The sequence below is a fragment of the Numida meleagris genome, chromosome 4 (genome assembly GCF_002078875.1).
Source record: "Numida meleagris isolate 19003 breed g44 Domestic line chromosome 4, NumMel1.0, whole genome shotgun sequence".
NCBI lineage: Eukaryota > Metazoa > Chordata > Aves > Galliformes > Numididae > Numida > Numida meleagris.
This window is the reverse complement of record NC_034412.1, coordinates 2,081,202-2,102,602: the sequence shown is the minus strand read 5'-3', so window position 1 is coordinate 2,102,602 and position 21,401 is coordinate 2,081,202. Positions and strand designations below refer to the sequence as shown.

At 43.5% G+C, this 21,401-nt stretch overlaps 1 protein-coding gene across 1 annotated transcript; it reads left to right on the top strand.

Annotated features, from left to right (window-relative positions):
• Positions 9,798-20,352, top strand: NMD3 (NMD3 ribosome export adaptor). Its single transcript, XM_021396005.1, has 16 exons — positions 9,798-9,956; positions 10,051-10,185; positions 11,734-11,830; positions 12,104-12,184; positions 12,445-12,573; positions 13,117-13,207; positions 13,357-13,435; positions 13,728-13,824; positions 14,091-14,208; positions 14,805-14,950; positions 15,463-15,575; positions 16,470-16,542; positions 17,096-17,202; positions 18,030-18,100; positions 18,529-18,662; positions 18,828-20,352. The coding sequence occupies exons 1-15, from the start codon at positions 9,913-9,915 to the stop codon at positions 18,660-18,662; spliced, it is 1,515 nt and encodes a 504-aa protein (XP_021251680.1). The 5' UTR covers positions 9,798-9,912; the 3' UTR covers positions 18,828-20,352.

The following is a 21,401-nucleotide window of genomic DNA, read 5'->3' as shown; positions in this document are numbered from 1 at the left end:
GCAGCAGCTTCTGGCTCCAAAGATGACACATCTTCATCTGGGCGTCTGATTTTAGCTGCACGGTCTCTAAAATTTTTATAAAGTGAAAAATATCATTAACGTGTTTTAATCACTTTCTAAAGGCTCCGTTTTTGTTAAAACTTTCCAGAACAGCGAACGGATATCGTCAATCAACAGCACACAAAAAACTACGATGTGTGAGGAATGCATCCACACAGAGATAGCTTTCATAACCTACCTCCAGGTGGTAAAAATGACATGTAAAGGGAAAACACCTCATCTCCGTGGTTGGAACACCTCATCTCCTGCTGCACTGCACTGCAGGAGGCAGATGTTGCCCAGATGCTGTCCTCAGAACTAGCCCTGTGTGCTGTGCACAGTCACAGGAGGACCCCAAACACAGCACTCCAAGTGTGCCTCCCTGCACCACTTACCCAGGCAATGCTCCGTTTCGAGAGTCTCATTTCCCTAATTACTCAGCAGCTAGGAAGAAATCCATTTAAGCCACCATAGCAGTGGCTCTCTGAGCACACGAGGAGCAATCAGCAGACCCTAAGAACCCACTTACAGGCACACAGCATCGGAAAGTGGTTGCCAACATTGGGCTGATCGTCCCCGATGGATTACTGCACCCCAGGGCAGAGATGTGGACAAGGGGCAGCGTGCCAGGCTGAGCCGGTGGAAACTGGAGCAGAAAAAGGGTAATTTTCAAATTAAATATTACTGAACTCTTGAGGACTTTCACACATCCACGGAAAAGGATTATGTCCAGTGCTGTACCAAAAGCAGTGCTACCCTCACGTGGGTCAGCTCCTACCCAAGTCATCTTCATTATTTGCTCCCAAAATACCCAGCCCCGGCTGTATCAGCAAGTCACTGCTCTTATCCCACCGCAAAATGCTTCCTGCATGGAGCCTACATCCCTGTGTTTGGTAACTCCAGATATCCTCCTAGCCAAGATAAGGTAACTTCCTTATCTGAGCACTGCGTGCACCGAGGTATTGACAGCAGCAGAATTTGGTGATAAAACGTGACAAATAGAGCCACTCCTCTCCTTTGTGGTCACCAGTAAGCTCTCCTAAGGGACAAAGTGGCAGCCGGCCTACAGGACAGCAGGACACATCAGCTCCCTGCACTGCACCAAAGCAGGTGGGCTCCTCAGTCCTTCCAGAAAGAGGAAATGGTTCATGGGATGAGATGGTTCAGTAAACAAAGAGGATACAATATCACAATTAAAAGAAGACAAACCTATCGTCTCTTCTGCCACTGGAATTACTCGGTGTCCATTAGCTTGCACACAGCTGCTCAAGGTGTTTTCCTGCACAAGCCCTATGTGCCCCACTGGGATCAGAGCAGCAGCAGGAAGGGAACCAAGGCAGCTCCTTCACTGCCTTCCTTTACACGCAGTGAGGAAAACTTGGCCCGTGCTAAACAAAGACAGCTTGGTTCAGACCGTGACCATTTGTTCCTCAGAGTAAGCAACATTCTGCCACGGCATTCAAACATCCCAGGTTATGAAAATCTCTCTCGGCAGCTTTCATGGGAACACCCCAACTCCAACACTATGATTCACGGGCAGAGGTTAGAATTAACTCTGAGACTTTTGTCATCATTAGTGTCTGCTCCACCCATGTTTCAGAGGCTCTCGCAGCAGTTTCTACATCACTAGTTGACATCTGATAAATCACACTGATGCTGGTGTTCCAATACAGCGAGCCCAGCGTGTTCCGGAGCTGTTACTGGGATTGCTGAGGCCACCTGAGATGGGGATAAGAAGCTCTGAGCTAGAAATAGGCTGTAGAAATCACTTCGTGTGGCGTAAGCTTAGCTATACTCCCCCGGTTACCAAGAGCCATTAGTCTTGGTTTAAAAGTGATATTTAAAAGATGCGTGAGCACCCTTTGCATCGGAATAGTGGAATCAGATGCAGCCTACTGCTGGTACTCAGCCAGGCAGGAGAGAAAAGCCAAGAGTGAGGGCAGAGAGGAGAGCAGAAATATCCATGAGATGGAGAAGGGGGTAAATCTGGCAAATCCATGAGAATGTTCAGTTTGTCTTCTCACAGTGACTGAACAAGGAGGGAAAAGGGAGGAAAGGCAGACGGTGTCAGGAACAGACACATGTCAGCTGGGGTGATGTTTCACTTACTTCTTCTGACAGCTCCTATCTTTGCTTCATAATCACGGAGCAGATCAGAAACGTCTCATTATTTCAAGGTCATACTCGAGGATGAGTTACACGCCATGAATCTTGATCAGCTTGAGATGTTAAAAAAAAAAAAAAAAAAGAAGAGGAAGAGGAGTTGCTGGTAAACGTACATCAAGGAGTATCTGAAGCAGGACGGCTGAGTCCGAAGTCCGGATCGAGCCCTCGTAACGTCAGAAGAGGGCTGTGACGCCGTTGCAGCAGTGCAATTAAACATGGGGTGACAAGGCACAGTGCACGGCCTCACCCACAGCCTGGCAGCACAAAGAGCGTCCACCCCTTCTCCGTGTTCCCCACAGCCGCGCTGCGCAACAGGAGAAGCCTGGTAGCCCATAGAGATTAATTATTTGCCACGAGTGCATCTGTTGAGTGATTTATGAAGCCACAGCTGGAAAAAGGATGGCGCAAGGTGAGCAGATGCATCCAACTCCACTCATCCTGGTGCCTTGCCTGGAGGCAGCACGTGACGTTCACTACGGGTACTTTACACCAGATAGGTAATACTCAGATGCCAAGAAAACCTCTCCAAATCACACACTAATACCTTTGACACCCCTTTCTAGTATTTCTTCTCGCTGTAGAATAAAAGGCACAGCTTGGTGAAATCAAGCAGCGTCAGCCCGCTGTGCTGGTGTGTGTACCCACAGTCAGCACTGGGTTCTGCCATCAGCGTCGCAGTGTGGGGACACGCCAAGAAATCCAAGGGCTCCTTGCAATAAAGCATTCACATCTGGATAGGCACAATGAATCTGTAATCCGTCAGTCCAGATATTTCAGTATTCAGATGCTTAACACAGATATATTTTGGTGGCACCAAAGCACTGTCAGAGTTCAGGTCAACGTCAGCTTTCTATCCTGAATTACTGCACCATCCAAAATGCACTCAATCCAGACATCGATACAAAAGAACAGGACTCGGGCACTGAAGCAGGCATCTTACTGCAATAATCCTGGGTTTTGCCCTGCTTTTCCCAAGAAATCTTCAATAACAAAACTAGCGTCACTGAGGCTGTTTTTTATATAAATGCATGTGCTCTTAAATAAATCATGAGCTGCACGCATTGGTAGCAGCTGTGGAAGTTTCCACTCACAAAGAGCAGTCTACAGCCTTTACATCAAAAGTCCATCACATACATGATAAGTTTCAGTTTTGCAATTTTATAGCAAAGCAATACTTGTACAGACACCTTTTAATAAGGATGTGTCAGATCTCCCTGTCGTGCTTGTGCCAGCATGATAGGAGAGGTGGAAAGAAAAATTCAACCCACTAAAATTGCAACACCTCTTCCTGAGAATTTATCTTGATGAATAATTATAAAACGCATACACCATCGTTGAAGCCTGACGCAAGCAAAAAGGGAAAAAAAAAAAGAAAAAAAGAAGGTCTAACTGCCACTGCATTACGTTTGACAAATCTGCTACTTCAGTAATGTCTTAGGTTACAGCTGGTGTGACGCTCACTGCTAAAATGCTCGAGTGCTCTGGCAGAGCCCTGAGAAGGCAGAGCACCCCATCCTCCTCTTCCATGTCCTCCTTTTATCTGCTACGTGGGATCATTGTTTCCATTTGTTTTAGCTTCTGTTTTAACCGATAACATCTCCTTTCCTTTCTGCTCCTCCTCCCCTATGAACTGTCAATCTTTGGCTGTTCCAACCACTAACGGGCCTCCAACCTTCTCACGCTGTTTCCACCTGCAAAGGGGTGGAAGGAGGAGGACCAGAGCACATCCCATCCAAAGGACAGGGGATACAAGCTTGTTTCCAGAGCAAGCTCACCGAACTTCCCTGACTTTTTCTCTGCTTGGTTCTGTCTCCAGCCAATGAGACTGAGGAAAGGACACGTCAACACCATCCACAGTTTTTACGCACAGGTTTTTAACAGACGTGACGTGCAACCCATTTTACCTGTACGTCGCTCCCTTCATGTTCTCGCAGAGGAGAACTCAAAGTGCTAACATCTGAAAATATAAGTTCTGCGACAAGACAAGCATTTACCAACGGCAGTGCCCAGTGTTCCCGCTACCCTGGCTCCTCTCCTGGCAGCTCCACGCCTCCAAGCGCAGCACACCTTTCCCCAGGTCTCCTTTAGCCCACTGATGCCTTTAGATGGTTATAGATGAGAATGGAAGATTACAAAAGGCTGATGGAAAGCAAACAGCTACCGTACAATAGTCTCTAAGATTCCTGTTATGACCCGATGAACAAATATTTACCTTTTTATAACAAATATTTCTGAGACTGAGGTTCAGGTCTAGTGCATCCTGTTACAAGCAACAAGCATTCCAGTAGTAAAGCATGATTTCCTGGTTCCTGCCCAGGCTTTTGCTTAAAATTAAATCCTCAGCATGGCTGTCCCCCAGCCCTGGTAAACAAGGCTGGACTGAGAGACGAGAGCAGTCACAATCTTTCACACTAAAAGAGAAAAATGGCAGTGAGAGGTGGGCAAGTTGGATGGATCTCTGGGAATTGGCTGCACCCTGCACAGCTTCTTGTGCATCAGCCCCATAGGACTGTGCTGCTGGACAGAGAGAGCGGTCTTTGCAACCTCAGCAGAAGTGCCAAGTGTTACAAAGCATGGGGGCATTCATCAGTTCAAGTGGTTTCTTTGACAATACAGCACATTCATAAAACAGTGTAGAGGCTGAGCTACTGCTTTGTCCTGATGATACAGTAAAAGCTTTGGTTTGTGTGGTTATCAAGGAACACTAGCCTCTGATGTTGGATAAACACAAAACAGGGGATGGGAGCTGTTAATGAACAGCAGTTAGCACAAGAATGTTCCCTTGTAATACCTTAAGGGGGTAACCACTAACCACAGATGTCTCCTTGCTCAAGGAACTTGTTCCAAGTGTCATTATGGTTTGGGTTAATTTGTTATTTTTTAAAAGTTTTACTGGGAAAAACCCATCAGTTGCTAACGCTGTGAGAGGCACGGCAGTGACTCTCAAAGGGCTCTGGGAGTTTAGAAGGAGGAGGATGTCTTCCAGCATAAGATTGCAATGGGCATCTGCTGTGCCTTCGACCGCAGGAGCAGGAGAGGGTTTGCACACAGCTAGCACCTTGGGAGCATCCACGCTGCTTCGACATCCAGCAAGACTGAGAACTACCTCCCTCTGCTGACAAAAGGCAGCGCTGCCCCATGGTGCTGTGGTACCCTTTGCACAGACTGAGTTTAACCCGCTGCTCTCTTCAACGTTATTCAAGGACACCCTCACTTCCCAACCGTGCTGGATCGAATAAGCCTTACGTGCAAGTTGCACGCAATGCATTACCTAACCAAAGGAAACTGGACCGCAGATACCTGCGTTGCAACGAAGCTCATTAAAGCTTGATGATGTAAGGCACGGGTTTTATCTAATCATCAGCTGCAGGTGGAGTGACACAATACGCTGCAAAGCTATTTTAAAGCAGTTTCGTCTCAGATCTCTCTGTTCTTGCCTCTGAAGTTCAGCAGTAATAATGTTTGTGGCTCACACTATAAATTGGATCGCTAATTGGGTTCTTTAGAAGGAATTGAAGAAATAGGCAAAAAGTGGAAAATAATTGGAGCACTATCCCAGTACATTCAGTGCAGATCACCTCCCAGAAAGCAGAGCTTGGAAGTGTCATGTCCCAGAGGAATTAGGTGATGTTATTCCTCCCCATCCACAGCACACCTCGAGGCCACAGAAGAAGAGCTGAGCACCACTTCTTCCCAAGCACAGCCCTGCAGGCACTGCATTGCTGAAACTACTAGTCTGCAACTTCCCAGCTGCAACAAACAGGCCATAACCAGATGAATCCTCGACTGCAGATGCAGAAGCAGGGCTGCACAGGAGGAACAGCCTGCAGGAGACAAGAAAGCATCTGAGAACAGCAGCAATCCACACAGGGGACATGAGGATGCCCTGCGGCTCAGCACACAGGAGCTACTGCTGCACTTTGGGGGAGAAGATAATAAATTTGGAAGCTGCAAGTTATCATCCTGCATGCAGGCAAAGCACAGACCATTCTCGTAGAAGGCCTCCTCCAGCTCTCAGTGTTGCTGCCTCTGCCCTGCATCCTCAGCAGCTCCCTTGTTCATAGATTCTTCACATGTAAGTTAACCTGGCCAATGAAAAGAGCGAGCCAGGGCAGGCCAACACCTCCAGCACACACTGCTTTCTGCTAGGAGGTCAGAGCAGCTCTGCAAGGAGTCCCAAAGGCTCCTCTGGGAGCTTCGTGGGCTCCTTCCCTTGATCCAGTTTATATGAGGGAACAGTGACCTCAGGTGGTCTGTTAAATTTACCACAGGGTCAGCTTTCGCATGAATTTTTCAACTCTGCTTCTTCCATTTATTGAAGTTCCTAGTGCAAATGAAGGTGCTGCAGCCAGCTGCTGTGGCTGGCACAGCTCCACCAGCACTGCTCTGGCTTTGGGCACTTTCAAGCAAACCACGTGCAGCTATTGACTCAAGGGCCCAGTCATCTGCCTATAAGAATCCAAGCAAACCTGCGTTAAAATTGTTTTTAAATGCTGCACTTGCTATCCCCTCACAGTGCACAGATCTCTTCTAAGCTGTGACTTTGGTGGTGTTCAGACACTCAGAGACTGAGCAGTACTTTCAAAGGTCAGATACAAACTCTACTGCACATGGTAGGATAAACACGACTTGCATATGAGTTCAGCATCGTTCATATAATTCAGCTGTCAGTGTGCACACTGATTCAATATTTGCATCGCCTAACGAGTAGAAATGAAGCATAACACAGCGTAGGCTGAAGTAGCATGCTTAGGGTACCATTACATAAAGAGACCCTAAGGATTATGATGGTAACAGCAGAAAACTTTTATGTGGCATAAATATTTAGTTCTTATTGAAGAACAGCAGAAGGAAGGATGAGAAATGAGTGCAAACTGAATGTGCTTTCCAGCAGGGTATGATTCCAGCAGATGCCTACATTCACCAGACAGCTCCTCACTAGCAACAACTGCTGGCTCTTTTCTGCTTAGATTTCTACTGGCTTTTATAGATATTTTAATTGGTTTTGGATTCTGTAACAAATTAGAGAAAACTGAGATTCTCAAAACTTCACTGCATCTCGGCTGTGGCCTCAGCCTTTGGAGAACCCCCCATGTTTCAGAAGAGATCTGCACAAAGATGAGATGCAAGGGGACAGAAACTTGCAGAGCAGGGCCACTGCAGAGCAGTGGCTGTCACACACCTTCCCAGGACTGACTGAGGCCACGATAATGCTCGCCTTTGGGATTAACTACTTTTCATTGTGTTCCTTCTGTGCCATGATGAAGACATCGCTTTTGAGATGCATTAGTGGCTTACTAATACCCTCTGAAAGGCTCCTACACCTAATTGCAACCTTTGGAGCAGCCAGTGCTGCTCTCCCCATTTGAACAAGTGGAGCTCCACACAGACGTAGATGCAAAGGATTATCAAGTACACACTCCAATATTCATTTCTGAGACACTCACACGTTACCCTATGTGTCCAAATAGAAAAAAAAAAAAAAAGTGACATTTTAAATCCCCAAACTCTGCGAAGAAAAAAGGTGCAACAAAAACTTATGCACGCTGCTTGCCATGCTTCAGGCCTTTGGGAGCCCTGCGGAGTAATTAATAACACGCCATGCACTGCAACGCCACGTCAGTTTCAGACAGCAGCAGTCACAGAAGGAGGAACACCATTTCTCACCCTCACCCACTCCACTCTCAATCATTACTACTGGAGTAGCTGGTAGCAGAGAGCTGACAGCTTTATCACCCAAGCTGCCAGAACGTACAAAGCCTTCTCGAAATTCACGGCAGCGCCCGCACAGTTCCATAACTCCTGCAGCTCCTGGCTGAAAAGGGAAACTAAATGGAGCTGTGAAAACTGCAGTGTCCTGATGAGTTACCATCCTGAGCTTTAGACAACAGCTCCAGAGACATTAGCAAGTTAAAAAAAAAAAAAAAAAAGCCACTCAAAGCCTTAGACCACTTCGGAAGTGTAATTCTTGTGGTGCTTCTTCCTTTTTTGTGTCCCCAGAAGGTAAGCAGTTGTCGTGTTCCTTACCTGGGGCTCAGGGCAGGGCTAGGTGGGCACCCGGTCTGCGGGAGGTGTGCTGAGCTCAGGAGAGTTCAGTGTATGAGTACTGAGATCAGGTGGAGAGAACTGCAGCTGACAGTGAATCTGCAGAGGAAACAAAATATTACGTGGAGCAAATTCTCCTCCTGGTGACTTCACAGAAGATGTCCTTCCCATAAATAACATGCTTTGTCCTACCCCTCTCGCAACGTGAGACTCACCAAGCGAAAGCCTGCAATTTATGACAAGTGTATTACTTCACAAATCAAAGATCAAGTGATCCATCACTGGCCGAAAGTAAAAATTACAACACCCACTGCAGGAAGAGGTTCTGAGGAGCACACAAAGAAAACTTCACGAAACACATCAAAAAATCATCTTTGTTTTTTTTCCCTTCTTTCCTTTTTTAAACAAAATGGGATGTAGTAAGTCTCCAGAGATGCCTGCCAAGAAACTCAGAGGAGCAAAAATGTAATGCTCTGGGAACACAACTAGCCCAGCAAAGGAAAATGTGCCAAAATGGAAAAGAAAACCAAGTCAGACAGCTGACAGCCTGTGATTTTCAGCCTCCGAAGCAACTCTTCCTTTCAGGATACTATCGTGTTAAACAGACCACATGCAATGTGTTGATGCAATTCTGCTCTGCAATTTTCCATTGTACAAAAACAAATCGCAGAAAACCAACACTGACCTGCAAATATTCTTAACATCCTGAAAATTCAGCGAGGAGCTCTTATCGGATGGGAACAGTTGGTTATTGTAAACCATGCGTGGAATCTAACCCAAACATTCCATACCAAGTCCTCCTTCCAAACTAAACTATTATGTAAACCTAATTAACAAATTACTATAGCATAGTTGACAGCAATACCACTGGGTGTTTTTTTTTTTTCAGTTTTGCAGGTAAAATGTGTTAGGGGTGGATCCAGGAAGAAAGGCATTGGTTGTTCTGATTTTCTGCTGCCAGAGAAGTTCAATGCCTCTTCCTGAAGGCAAAGGAACAGTTCTTAAGGGCAAGCAATGGGTGAAGAAAAGAAACGTGGTGCAGTCAGACCCTTCCTCCCTCGTGTTTGATGACGACTTCAACCAAACCACTGCTGCTGTGATCCCCAGCCACGCAGCTTGATTCCAGCTCCTGGCAGCACACATTCACACCGAGGCAGAGGTGAAGCAGAAGGCCAGACCAAAGCCCACGTTTCTACTGCGGATTTCGGGGAGTTTGGTTGACTTTTTGCTTAACTTTAGAAAATTAAACACAGGTATCAGCACCACTCCTGCTGGTGTTTTCCATTTTGAGCGTACAACAGCAACTTAAACGCTTCTTTCAGAGGAAAAGTTCACTTCTTTTCCGTGAGCGACCTCTCAGACCCCCAACGCCATCCCACTATTACTTCACGACACCGCCAAGCGTTTTTCTGAGGTGACTTTATTCACACACAGGCCGGAGGCCGCCCCGAGTTATGGCGCCCCCCCCGTCGCCCTTCGCGGCGCGCACGGCCCCGCGCTGCCGCCATCTCGCGGCCGCACTGCCGCCATCTCTCCCGCGGGCGGCCGCTCTCCTCCCCTTCCTCTCCCGCCCGGAACCAGGCACTGCCCCCGCTCCCTGCCGGTTCGGGGCCGCCTCCAGGCCGCGTGCTCCCGCTGTCGGCCGCCGCGTTCCTCCTGGCCATGGAGTACCTGGCGGCCCCCGCGGCGCCCACGCAGGGCAATATGTGAGTGGCGGCGCGGCCGGGCTCGGGGTAACCCGTGGAGGAGACGGAGGCTGCGGTCGCGGTTGTTGATTCTCTTCTGCTCTCTGTCCCTCAGCCTCTGCTGCCACTGCGGCGTGCCCATCCCGCCCAACCCGGCCAACATGTGCGTGGGCTGCCTGCGGGCGCGCGTGGACATCACCGAGGGCATCCCCAAGCAGCTCAGCGTCAGCTTCTGCAAGCAGTGCGAGAGGTGGGGCCGCGTGGTGGGCGCTGAGAGCTGCGCTGCCCCGGGGGTGCTTGCCCCGGCCCGGCTGGCAGCCACGGTCAGGGGAGAGGCTCTGAGACTGATGGGTGTCCCTGTGCATTGCGGGGGGTGGCACTGAGGGCCTTGACGGCCATCTCTTCCGTCCCGAACTGTTCTGTGGTTCTAATAACACACGCTGGATACACATGCCATCAGAGCTATCAGCGGATGGGAATCCCTGCAGCTCTCGCTGGCTTTCCTGAAGTTGTCAACTTATATGGTAAAATAAAATAGCCCTTGCATCTGCCACTCAATTCTGAGTGGTACATCCAATATTCTACCCCCCACTCAATTCTGAGTGGTACATCCAGTATTCTACCCCCCACTCAATTCTGAGTGGTACATCCAGTATTCTACCCCCATAAGTTTCTTTTTGGAAGTCAACGCTACAGAGCGTAGCCAGCAGGTTGAGAGAGGTGATCCTCCACCTCTCTTCTGACCTGGTGAGGCCCCGTTTAGAATACTGTGTCCAGTTCTGGGCTTCCCAGTTCAAAAAGGACACGGGTCTCCTAGGAGTCCAGTGGAGGGCCACAAAGATGGTACAGGGCCTGGAGCATCTCCAGTGTGAGGAAAGGCTGAGTGACCTGGGGCTGTTCAGCCTGGGGAAAAGAAGAATGAGGGGATCTGATTCATGTTTACAACTATCTAAAGGGGGGTGGGAGGCAAGCAGATAAGGCCAGGCGCTTCTCAGTGGCGTGTAGTGATAGGACAAGGAGTAGTGGCCTAAAACATGAACATAGGAAGATGCATATAAACATGTGAAGAATTTATTTTCAGTAAGGGTGATGGAGCACAGGAACAGCTTGCCCAGAGAAGTGGTAGAGTCTCCTAGGGAGTTATTCAAGACCTGTCTGGACACCCACCTGTACAACCTGCTGTAGGGAGCCTGCTTTAGCAAGGGGGTTGGACTCATTGGTCTCTTGAGGTCCCTTCCAACCCCTGTGATTCTGTGATTTTTTGCTGTAGAAGTTGGGGAGTTTGTCATCCTGTCATACTGCAGGCAGACTGCAGGTGCCAGCATCACACCAGCTTTGGTACTGCCACACACCCTCAAGTCTGTCCGTTATTTGGAGATGATTTTGCAGCTGAGGGGTTAGCGTGGGTATGGAAATCATCCTTGTGGAAATCTTTGATATGTTATTCAAGTGTAATAGTATGCAGATAGCTGCTGAGCCAGCAACAGGACAGCGTAGGTATGTTGGTTGTTCTTTTTACCCAGCGCATTCACCTATTTCTTTTATGGAAGTAGGAAGGTGTTAAGTAGGGCCAAGAAGCTTGAAATGAATGCCATGATGGTCTCTGAAAGAAAAAAAGGGAATTGGAGAGGGTGGCAAAAAATTTTGAACGCTTAAATCTTATTCTGTCAGGGAGGCAAAAGTTGTAACTGCACACCTAGTGTTCACGTTGAAAGTTGGGGAAGTACTTGCTTTTCTTTTGAATGATTTAGTTTGTTGAAGCCACATCATGTGCTGCAATGTGTTTTCTTTATTATAGGTATCTTCAGCCTCCAGGAACTTGGATTCAGTGTGCCTTAGAATCAAGAGAGCTTCTTGCTTTGTGTCTTAAAAAAATTAAAGCTTCACTTAGCAAGGTGGGTAGTGAATTTATTAGTATTTCAGAATGTGTCTGTTAGCACTACTTAAAGTAAATTCTGGCTAACTCCTACTGGGTTCCATTCTTCCACAGTAGCCATTTGTGTTGGCATAGAGGTTATTAACTGGTTTATTGTGAGCACAAATAATAACAATCTGGTCTTATACAATTCATTGGAGGAACAATGAGCTTATAAGCCATAAGCTTGTGTTTTCTGTTAGCTGGAGCTGCTCGTTCTTGATGCTGAGCCCTTGTTTATTCCCACTGGCAGGTCCGGCTGATCGATGCAGGCTTTATTTGGACCGAACCACACTCTAAGAGACTGAAGCTGAAACTGACTGTTCAGAAGGAGGTAACACAAGTATAGCAACCTGCGTGTCATTTTTTTTAAAGCTTTTGTGGCAAACAGTATCATTTTTATTGTTTTTTTTTTTTTTTTTTGCATTTTAGATAAGTGGTTCTCTCCGATAAAATACAGTATGTGTTTAATGGCTTCTCTTGACAAAATGTTGATTTATTTAAACTCAAATTGTGATGATCAGGACTTCATGGCAAAATTTGAAGGATGTTATCAGCTGTCCCTGTAAAACTGTCTAAACTTCTGTTTTGCAGGTGATAAACGGAGCAGTTCTTCAGCAAGTATTTGTGGTGGAATATCTGATTCAGTCTCAGATGTGTGAAGACTGTCATAGGATTGAAGCTAAGGATTTCTGGAAAGCTGTAGTTCAAGTCAGGCAAAAGGTAGAGGCAAACTGAGTTTTCAGTTCTTGATAACAGAACAATAACTCAGAGAAATCTGTGGATGATTTTCTTATTTTCTGAGTAAAGCACGTGCTTACATTTACGTACTGCCACAGTAATAAGTTCAGTGATTTTTCCTACTGGTTTTAGTTTAGAATTCTTTTTTCTGCTGTCCAGTATTAATAATATGTTCCTTTTTAAGAGATGGCTTGCAGGTGTGCTGGATCTTATGTGAATTTTTAAATATCCGTCTGTATTTTAAGGCACTGCTGAAAACGGTGGAACAGATTGTTTATAAATATTTAAATCTTCTTTAAAGAAAAAGATATCCTTAGCAACAGGTGATGCAGAAAAAGAAACAGAAGCCTTAAATATTTTGGTATAAGTAGAGCACATCTCTGAGGTCTTTTTGGTTGGGATAGACTTTGGACTCTTCCTTTTCTAGATGATCTCTACGTACAAATGTTCATTCTCCAGCAATACTGCATTTGCTCTGGGTGATTCTTAAATGACTTTGAAGGATTTATTTTGTCTTTGTTATAGACTCTACACAAAAAGACTTTCTACTATTTGGAGCAGCTGATTTTAAAACACAGGCTTCATCAAAATACACTTCGCATCAAGGAAATCCATGGTAAGTGAGACGGCTTGTTAATCTGGAGGTAGAATAGACAAACCTGTTTTATGTTGCTTGCATTCATAGCTATGCACAGGTAACCAGAAGAATGTTCTTTTCAAATACATTGCATAGATACGTTCATCAGGCTTCTTTTTTTCTTTCAGATGGCCTGGATTTTTATTATGCTTCAAAGCAACACGCTCAGAAGATGGTAGACTTTCTTCAGTGTACAGTTCCATCTAGGTACAACATTTACATCTGTTGCCCTCCCCAAAAGCTTTTGGGAAATATCTCCTATCCTTCATTTCAAACAGATTATGTGAGCGAAGTATAATGAGCCTGCGTTCAAGTTAAATAGACAAAACCCCTTCTGCAGAAGTCTCATGTTTTCTATTTGGGTATTGTGAAACTACGTGCATTTTTCTAATTGCTTAATGAATTTGTTGTTGGTAGCTATATGCTGTGCTTCATGCTGGTTATCTTCTCTCTCAAGTAATGTCTTGCTGCTTGAAGGCTCTATTTTTATGTTCTACAGATCAAAATCATCCCAGCGCTTGACCTCGCATGATGTTCATAGTAACGTCTACAATTACAAAAGCACTTTCTCCGTGGAAATTGTTCCAATATGCAAGGTAGTTTCTTTCTGTTTAATCTCCAGGGTACTGTATGAAATGGGTGGAGGTTGGTTTTGTTAACAGAGACACGATTTATTTATTGTATGTGGGGGGAGATGGGAGGGTTTACTCCCCACCAAGCTTGAAGCTTAGGTAGCAGGGATTGCCAAGTTTTTGGAGGATATTGGGTGGGGACCTGAAAGTGTCACGTTGAAAAATCCACGTTAAAGCTTGATGAAAAATTAAAGAAATGTGAGTGTAAAACATTTTATCTTTGCATGCAGGACAATGTTGTATGTCTGTCACCAAAACTGGCACAGAGTCTTGGTAACATGAGCCAGATCTGCGTGTGCATTAGAGTAACAAGTACGGTCCACCTCATTGATCCTAGCACTCTGCAGAGTAAGTTGTGATTTTTTTCTGCAGTGTGACAACATGTGTTGAACATGTGCTGGCACAATTTATTTTTATTTTCATAAAGTCTTCTATTTTTGCACCTTACTGTTGTAAATGTATTTGGGCACTCATTGACATAGAAATGTAATAGCAAACTAGACATAGTTCTTCTATAAACCTGATTTCCTTAGCGTCCTGGGAAAATGTGCAGGGTTAGTACTGGTTCATGGATGCTGCAGTGCTCTGCCAAGCACTTAGATTTGTCAGGGATATGCCTCTAAAACGAGAAGACTTTTCTGTATATTTTTTAATGCGTATATGATGCAAAATACCTCTTATAATGCTACATCCCAGGGAATGATTTTTGTGAATAAAATTCTATGCTTCAGACACGAGATGTATGACTTGTCTGTCATAGATCATCAACTACTGTCGTAGCCTGAGTTTACCATATATATTGTGTCCCAAATAGTTTGTTAATCGTAACAGACTTGAACAGAATGCATTGCAGTTGCCCACATTTTGGCTAATGCTTTGTTTTAGTTTGTCTGAAAGAAACTTTCTCCTTTGTGATTGTCTTTGCTGGTTTTTGATTTTTCCAGTTGCTGAAATTGATGGGAATACCTACTGGCGCCACCCTTTCAATAGCTTGTTCAACCCAAAGCAGCTTGAGGAATTTATTGTTATGGACATCAATCGAGTTCAAGAAAAGAAGAAACCTGCAGGTGCGGGGGCAAGATCAAATAAAGTAAGAGTTCCTATGGATGTTGTTTTGTTTTGGAGATTATGAAGATGTGAGATCCACTTTTAAGACGTTGTTTTCTGTTGAAGAGTTTAAGCTCTACTTGCTAGTACCATTACAGAAATTACTGTTTTTTGCTAGCTTTACAACTCTTCAGTTACTATTCTTTTTTTCTGAAGCATAGAAACATTTCTTTTTAATCAGAATTCGTGAATAAGAGCCAACTGTTTTTTGTCAGTCAAAAGATATAAGTAATAAGAAGTTACGAAGTAAAAAAAACCACATCTGGGTCCAGAAACAGCAGTCATCAAATTCCTGAGAAGAGTGATTGCTGTGTTTATTTCCTTAGTTTTGTAAAGATGAGAAAATAACAGTAGCAAGCAGTATGTTGGATTTCTGTTATAGAAAGCTTAATTACAGCTGTGGTTTAACACAGTAGTGTGGCAGTACAAATGTTTTAACAGCACAGAAGGTTAAGCTGCTTTTATTACAGGAGTGTTTATTTTTCATTCCTCAAGCACACGCTGGCTGAAGCCTGGGTAAAGAAAACCTCGGAGCTGAATACAGATCATCAGTATTTCTGCAGCACTCACTTGGGACACATTCTAAATCCCGGCGACCTTGTCTTGGGGTCTGTTCTGTTTCTTGATTTTGATTTGAATGAGCCATTCCATAGGAGTTTGTGTTTGAGCCTTGCAGCAGGAATTTCAGTGATGGGTTTGCACAGGAAGCTTGAAAGGTTTTTATATGTGGTTGTGGAAAGGATGTTCTGAATCTCTCAGGAGCAAACACAGAAGAAAATACTGGCACCTGATGACTTAATTCTATTATTTATTTGCTAGGGAACTGGAATAGTTATTTCAGTTCATACTGTTGACTTGGATTCTGTACATGCTTGTGTATTATCAAGAAAGTTGCGAATTTTCTGAATGAAATGTGCAGAAGGGATAGAATCTTTCATCTTGGCCGTGAAGAGATGGTTATAATACAATAAAACAAGCAGAACTCATGCCATAAAACCAGCTGTTAGTAGACTTCTAAAGTGCAGATGAGAATAACAGCTCAGATGCAGATGGGAGAGATTTTTAAAATACTAGGCAAAATCAAAGTAAGTTAAAGGCATACGACCTTTTTGCTTAAATGTGAGTATCGTATACTGCAATGACAAATGTGAAATGTTTTTAAGATGAGGTTTGGACAGTGATTCTCAAGCAAGCGGGCTTAAACATGAATGTTTTGAGTCCAGCAGAACCTCAGGGATATTGTTGTGTGGGTTCACAAGGCTGGTGAGAATGGGGACAGCAGCTTGTTGTAAGAGTTGCTCAGTTATAACAACTGCATATTGATGTGGATTTTTTCTTTTTGCTCTAATTAGTTTGGAAACATTCATCTTTCTTAGGAGCTGTATCTGAGACTATGGTCTTTAATACAAGCATTACATTTGCTCTTTAATACAAGCATATAATACCTTGAGTTCATTTTTCTATACTTAAATAAAAGTATGAACTACTTGTTTTCATTTTAGATTTGACTTGGCCAACTGTAACTTGAATGACGAGTTTGTGAATAAGATGAGCCCACACAATATCCCTGACGTGGTAAGATCGTTTTCTTTCCCTGTACAAATTTCTCTATATTAGTCAGGAAAATAAAACGGCTTTATATCAAATATCAGCTCCCTGATGCTGTAGGAAGGAAGGAAGGAAACGTTAATGTTGAAATTTGAATAGAATCCAATCAGTGAGAATTATTTTCTTGCTACTTACATTTTTGAGTGGTGTTTAAATAGTACATTTGCCTTAACCTACCTTACTCATTGTTAATGTTCAAATTACCCTGCACTGTGTGGTGAAATCTCTTAAATTTCCAGCGTGCGCCTCTTCAGGAAATAAAAGTTTCCAAACACTTGGTTTTGAATTGAAAAATACTAAATGAAATCTATTTAAAACTTTTTAGTGCCAGACTGGCACAAGTTCAGGTGTCGTGTGTTACTGTGTTCAGTTTGTTCCTAAGACTGAGTCTACCATCTGTTCTTCTGATGTTTCAGTTGCCCAAATCTAGACTTGGGTGTTGCTTTGGTTTTTTAAAGTGTGTCGTCAGTTGCATATTATGGTGTGTGTGTGTGTAAATATCTGTGGATTTCCACTGTAGGTATTGATAAAGAAGAGCTGTGACCGTGCCAAACGCCAGCATCGCAGAAACTGGAAACTGAAAGAGCTGGAAAGAGACAGAGAGGGCATGGATACAGATGATGAAAGGTTCAGTATCGGCCATGAAGCTTTGAAGTCCTTTCTACCTAGGACAGGATGCAAAGTCTAGAAATACCACTTAGCACTTTCTGCTAAGGATAAACTCACTAGTGTGATGCCTTACTTGCTGTTGTGGGGGTACAGGCAAATGCTTCTGGTTCCATAGAAGCATGACAATGGCTGATAAAATAGGATAGGTTCTAAACAATAGTGTCTCTGCATCTTCACTCCTTCCCTAGTGCAGGAAGTGCTTTAAACATGCGTATGCTCCTTACTTACGCTTTTAAAATACTCTGTCTCAACTACTAAGTTTTCAGGGAAGGTGGATACTGAGGTGGTTGGTGGGGGGTCAGGGAATGAACTGAATCCTGAATCTTAAGGATAACCCTGCAATCAGATTTACTGTTCTTTCAAGAGCAAAATAACCATGAGACAAATGATGAATATGAGAAGCACTGTGTCCACACCTTATGGCTGCTGCTTTTTCAGCTAAGGGTTGCATTTGTGAAAACATGTTTGTCATAGTTCGTTCCATGGCAGAGCTAAAACAGCAACAGCAGATACTAAATAATGTCTAATTGAGTAGAAAAAATGAGGCAATTAGAATTAAATGAGGACAGGCAATTTAGACATTCTTTGGAAACGAGTAGGTGCTAATAGCAATTCAAAAAAATGGAAACAAGGCAAAAAGAATGAGTTGGCAATGTAAGAATGTTATCAGAAGGCACGACTGAAGGACTACAGTCCTTTCTTGGGGCTTTTTTCCTTTGATTTGTTTTGTAAATTTGCACAAATGCAAAGGGAGAGTGAGTAACTACATTAAACCTTGCTTACAGACAATACCAAGACTTCCTTGAAGATCTCGAAGAAGATGAAGCCATAAGGAAAAACGTCAACATTTACAGAAGTAAGGCCCATTTTACAATTGAACTGTATGTAATTTGATCGTAACTAATTGAGTGAAAGTATTCTTGCCAAAGCTCTGTATTTGGATCTTTGAACTGCTCATTCTTAGAGAAATGCCGTAGTGTAATAGCATGAGGTATCTCACTTGCACTGAATGATGTTCATGTTGCTTGTTAAAACGTGGAGATAATAGCCTATTTCCTTGGACAATCAAAGCCTGTGTTGGGTGATAAATTTGATAATTAACTTGGCATCTTCCAAGAAGGCAAGCATTATTCTTTGGAGTTGTTGGGTTTTATGAGGGAGTTTGTTTGCTTGTTGCTTGTTTTCATTCACTTGGAGGTTGTTTGGGTTCTTTTGTTTTTGGTTTCGTTTGCTTAGCTGTTCTTTTTTTGTTGTTGTTTTTGTTCTTTTACTTGATTTTTTTAGATGTAGACGTTCCAGTGGAGAGTGACACGGATGATGATGGAGCTCCTCGGATCAGTCTGGCTGAAATGCTGGAGGATCTTCATATTTTCGAGGATGCCACCGGTGGGGAAGGAGCGAATATGATGACAGAATAAGTATAGTGCATTAAGCAGTGCAATTAGTATTTGCCTGGGGAGGAGAATGTACCCCATATAAACAAACATGAACTGTGATCACATGAACGTGAAAAGTAATGCTTTATCTACAACCATACCTCTAAATCGTGTTTCTGATTTAGTATTTCATATATAATTATCTAGAAGATCAGCGATTACAGATAAGCTTCTGTGCAAACACTGGAATATAAGTTCCACGAGTTCTTCTCATCTCTGTGAGTGTTTGTTTTCTCCTCGCAGCTGCTGCAGGGTGAAGACCAGGTGACTAACTTTGGTTTTATCCACTGAGAATATTAATTGTTCTGCACCTAAGACTGCTAATAAAGAAAAATGTCCATAGGGAGAGATTTTGTTCTAGTTTGCTAGACTTGTAGGTAGGGTACCTTCCCTACTGTTCATTGTTTTCATTTCTTTACCTGAAATGCATTTTTCCTGTCGTAATCTTTTTGGCACAATGGTTTGCTGAAGCATTTTATTATGATGGTAGATTATTCCACATAACAATATTTTGGAGAGGTTTAAGAATTTTCTGATCCTGTCAGTAAGGGAATTCCAAGTATTTGTGTTTTGTACACAAAAACACTTCGTTGTAAATTGAACGTGCAGCCCAGAATCAGAAAGGCTGGAGATTTCTTTTAAATGGTCATGAATATTGTATGGTACTATATTCCATGCCTACATCAGTGGATAAAATGCAGTTTTCGTAATCTCTGATTAATACACAAAGACCCTCTTGTCTCCAAGTCTGCCTGAGTTTTTGCAGGTAATAAACTGGTTGGACAACATGTGAACTCTTTTTGTGTCTTAGTCCCACTCCACGTATATATCACAAATCACTTCACCTCTGATAATCGGAGCAAGATCTACACCCAGTATGAACTATGAAAGAACTGTACGAACGTTTTTGTTCCGTCATTATTTATGTAAGTCCTAAAATGAAATTTATCTCTGCTGTAAACCCAGATAGAACGTGTTATACTAGAACATTACATACTGATTCTTCTGGTTTTAGTTCTGTTGACTGCACGGGTGCTGTGCCATAGAAGGCAAGGGGGAAAAAATGAAAATGTGGAAAGTTAACTTCCATGTAGCGAAATTCTGAGCCTGCTGTGGGCGTTGTTAGCAGCTCAGCCATCCCTTAGAACTGCCTTCTTTTATTGTGTAGCTGGATCACACTAAGCTCTTCTGCTTTCTCTCTGAGGAGCTTTGTCGTAATTTTTACTATGTAGAAGAACAGTTACGAGAAATCCATAAAGTTGCTGAGAAGTGAAGGTACAATGTATCTCATGACAGTAGTTTAGTTCAGCATAGGAAAAGTATAAAACTTCTTTTTTTTAATGTAAATGAAAATACAGCTGTATGGCTAGCCTGAATTATCACTACAACAAGAATGGTTTTGGTGTGGGGTTTTTTTTAACATATTTTACTTCTATCTGCACCTGCCAGTAGTGTTGGGGAAATGGAAATAAACTCAACTCTAGTGACCCTTGGGCCAGATCTGTGGAAATGGAAGAACTCACAGCCAGTATGTTCCACGACTGGATGAGATGTGTTTTGGGTTGTGATTTTTCTGACAGAGGTAAAAATGATCAGTCCTTTCTCGCACATGCTTTGATAATAAGCTGCCTGTTGGCAGATGAAGTTGTAATAAAAGCCTGTTTTAAACTGTGCTGTTTTGATCAACCCTCTTCCTTCCTCCCTAATGTTTTCCTTCGTAGTAGCTCTCAGTAATTTCAGATGTGTTGCTGTCTTATCTGTCAATCTGCTTGTTATTGGAGATGTCTCTCTTCTTTTTTCCCCTATGCTCTGTTAGTGGTCTGTATTAGATTTCAAGCATCTTTCAGCAAGTCTTGTCTGGAAAGACGTTCAAGTATGGGTGCTAGACAAACAAGTCATAAATCCGAGTCTATTGTTTGCTAGCTGGTAACACATAGTAACAGCTCTCCAATGAGTGCCTGAGCTGTGTGTGTACTTGAAACCCAAGTTAGTTCTCATTTTAGGTTCTCAAATTTACAGTGTCCCTTTAACATGTCAGCAGTTGGGAGCCAGAAGAGGCTCAGATGGTGTATGAGCCGATGAAGCCAAGATCTCAATGACACCGGATAAGTAATATGACAAAAGGTAGTTAACTCACATTAGAGAAAAGGCTGCTACTTAACCTGCATCTCCTTCTGAAAATCTCCATCTGTGGATTAAGCCACAGTGTAAAGAGAAAGCACCTTGTTTTATACAGCGGAGAAGTTGCTTCAGGATTTGAGCCGTAACTGCTTAACGATTTGCATGCAGCTTTTGATGAATTTTGAATTGGAAGAGTTGAAACATAACATCCTTTGAGTCTACTTGGGGAAGAGAATGTTTGCTTTTGAGATGTGAATACATGATACACATACACATACAGCTTTGTATGGAGTATGTGTGATAGCAAGTACCAAGCAGTATGTACAGTCATTTATGGATAGCAATGCAAATTTACAAGGTTTATCGGTATCTGAAATAGTTACGTGATGGTTAAGTGTGCTTGTCGCATGGGGTAAGCTAGCAGATGAAAAAGAATACTTTTAAAGTATTTAGGGAGGAAAAGAAAAGCATAGCCAGCCGAAAAGATTCTGTTTCAGCAGAGAAGAAAAGTTTTGTCCTTCAAAACAGCCAACGTGTTGTTCTTTCAGAAGCAAGGCTTTCACAACGAGAAACCAGATAAGGTTTCTTACAGACTTTAAC

Coding starts and splice junctions, on each gene's coding strand:
- NMD3 (XM_021396005.1), top strand. CDS start 9,913: ATGGAGTACCTGGCGGCCCCCGCGGCGCCCACGCAGGGCAATAT. Junction 10,186..11,733: donor TTCTGCAAGCAGTGCGAGAG/GTGGGGCCGCGT, acceptor TCTTTATTATAG/GTATCTTCAGCCTCCAGGAA. Junction 13,208..13,356: donor TCGCATCAAGGAAATCCATG/GTAAGTGAGACG, acceptor TTTTTCTTTCAG/ATGGCCTGGATTTTTATTAT.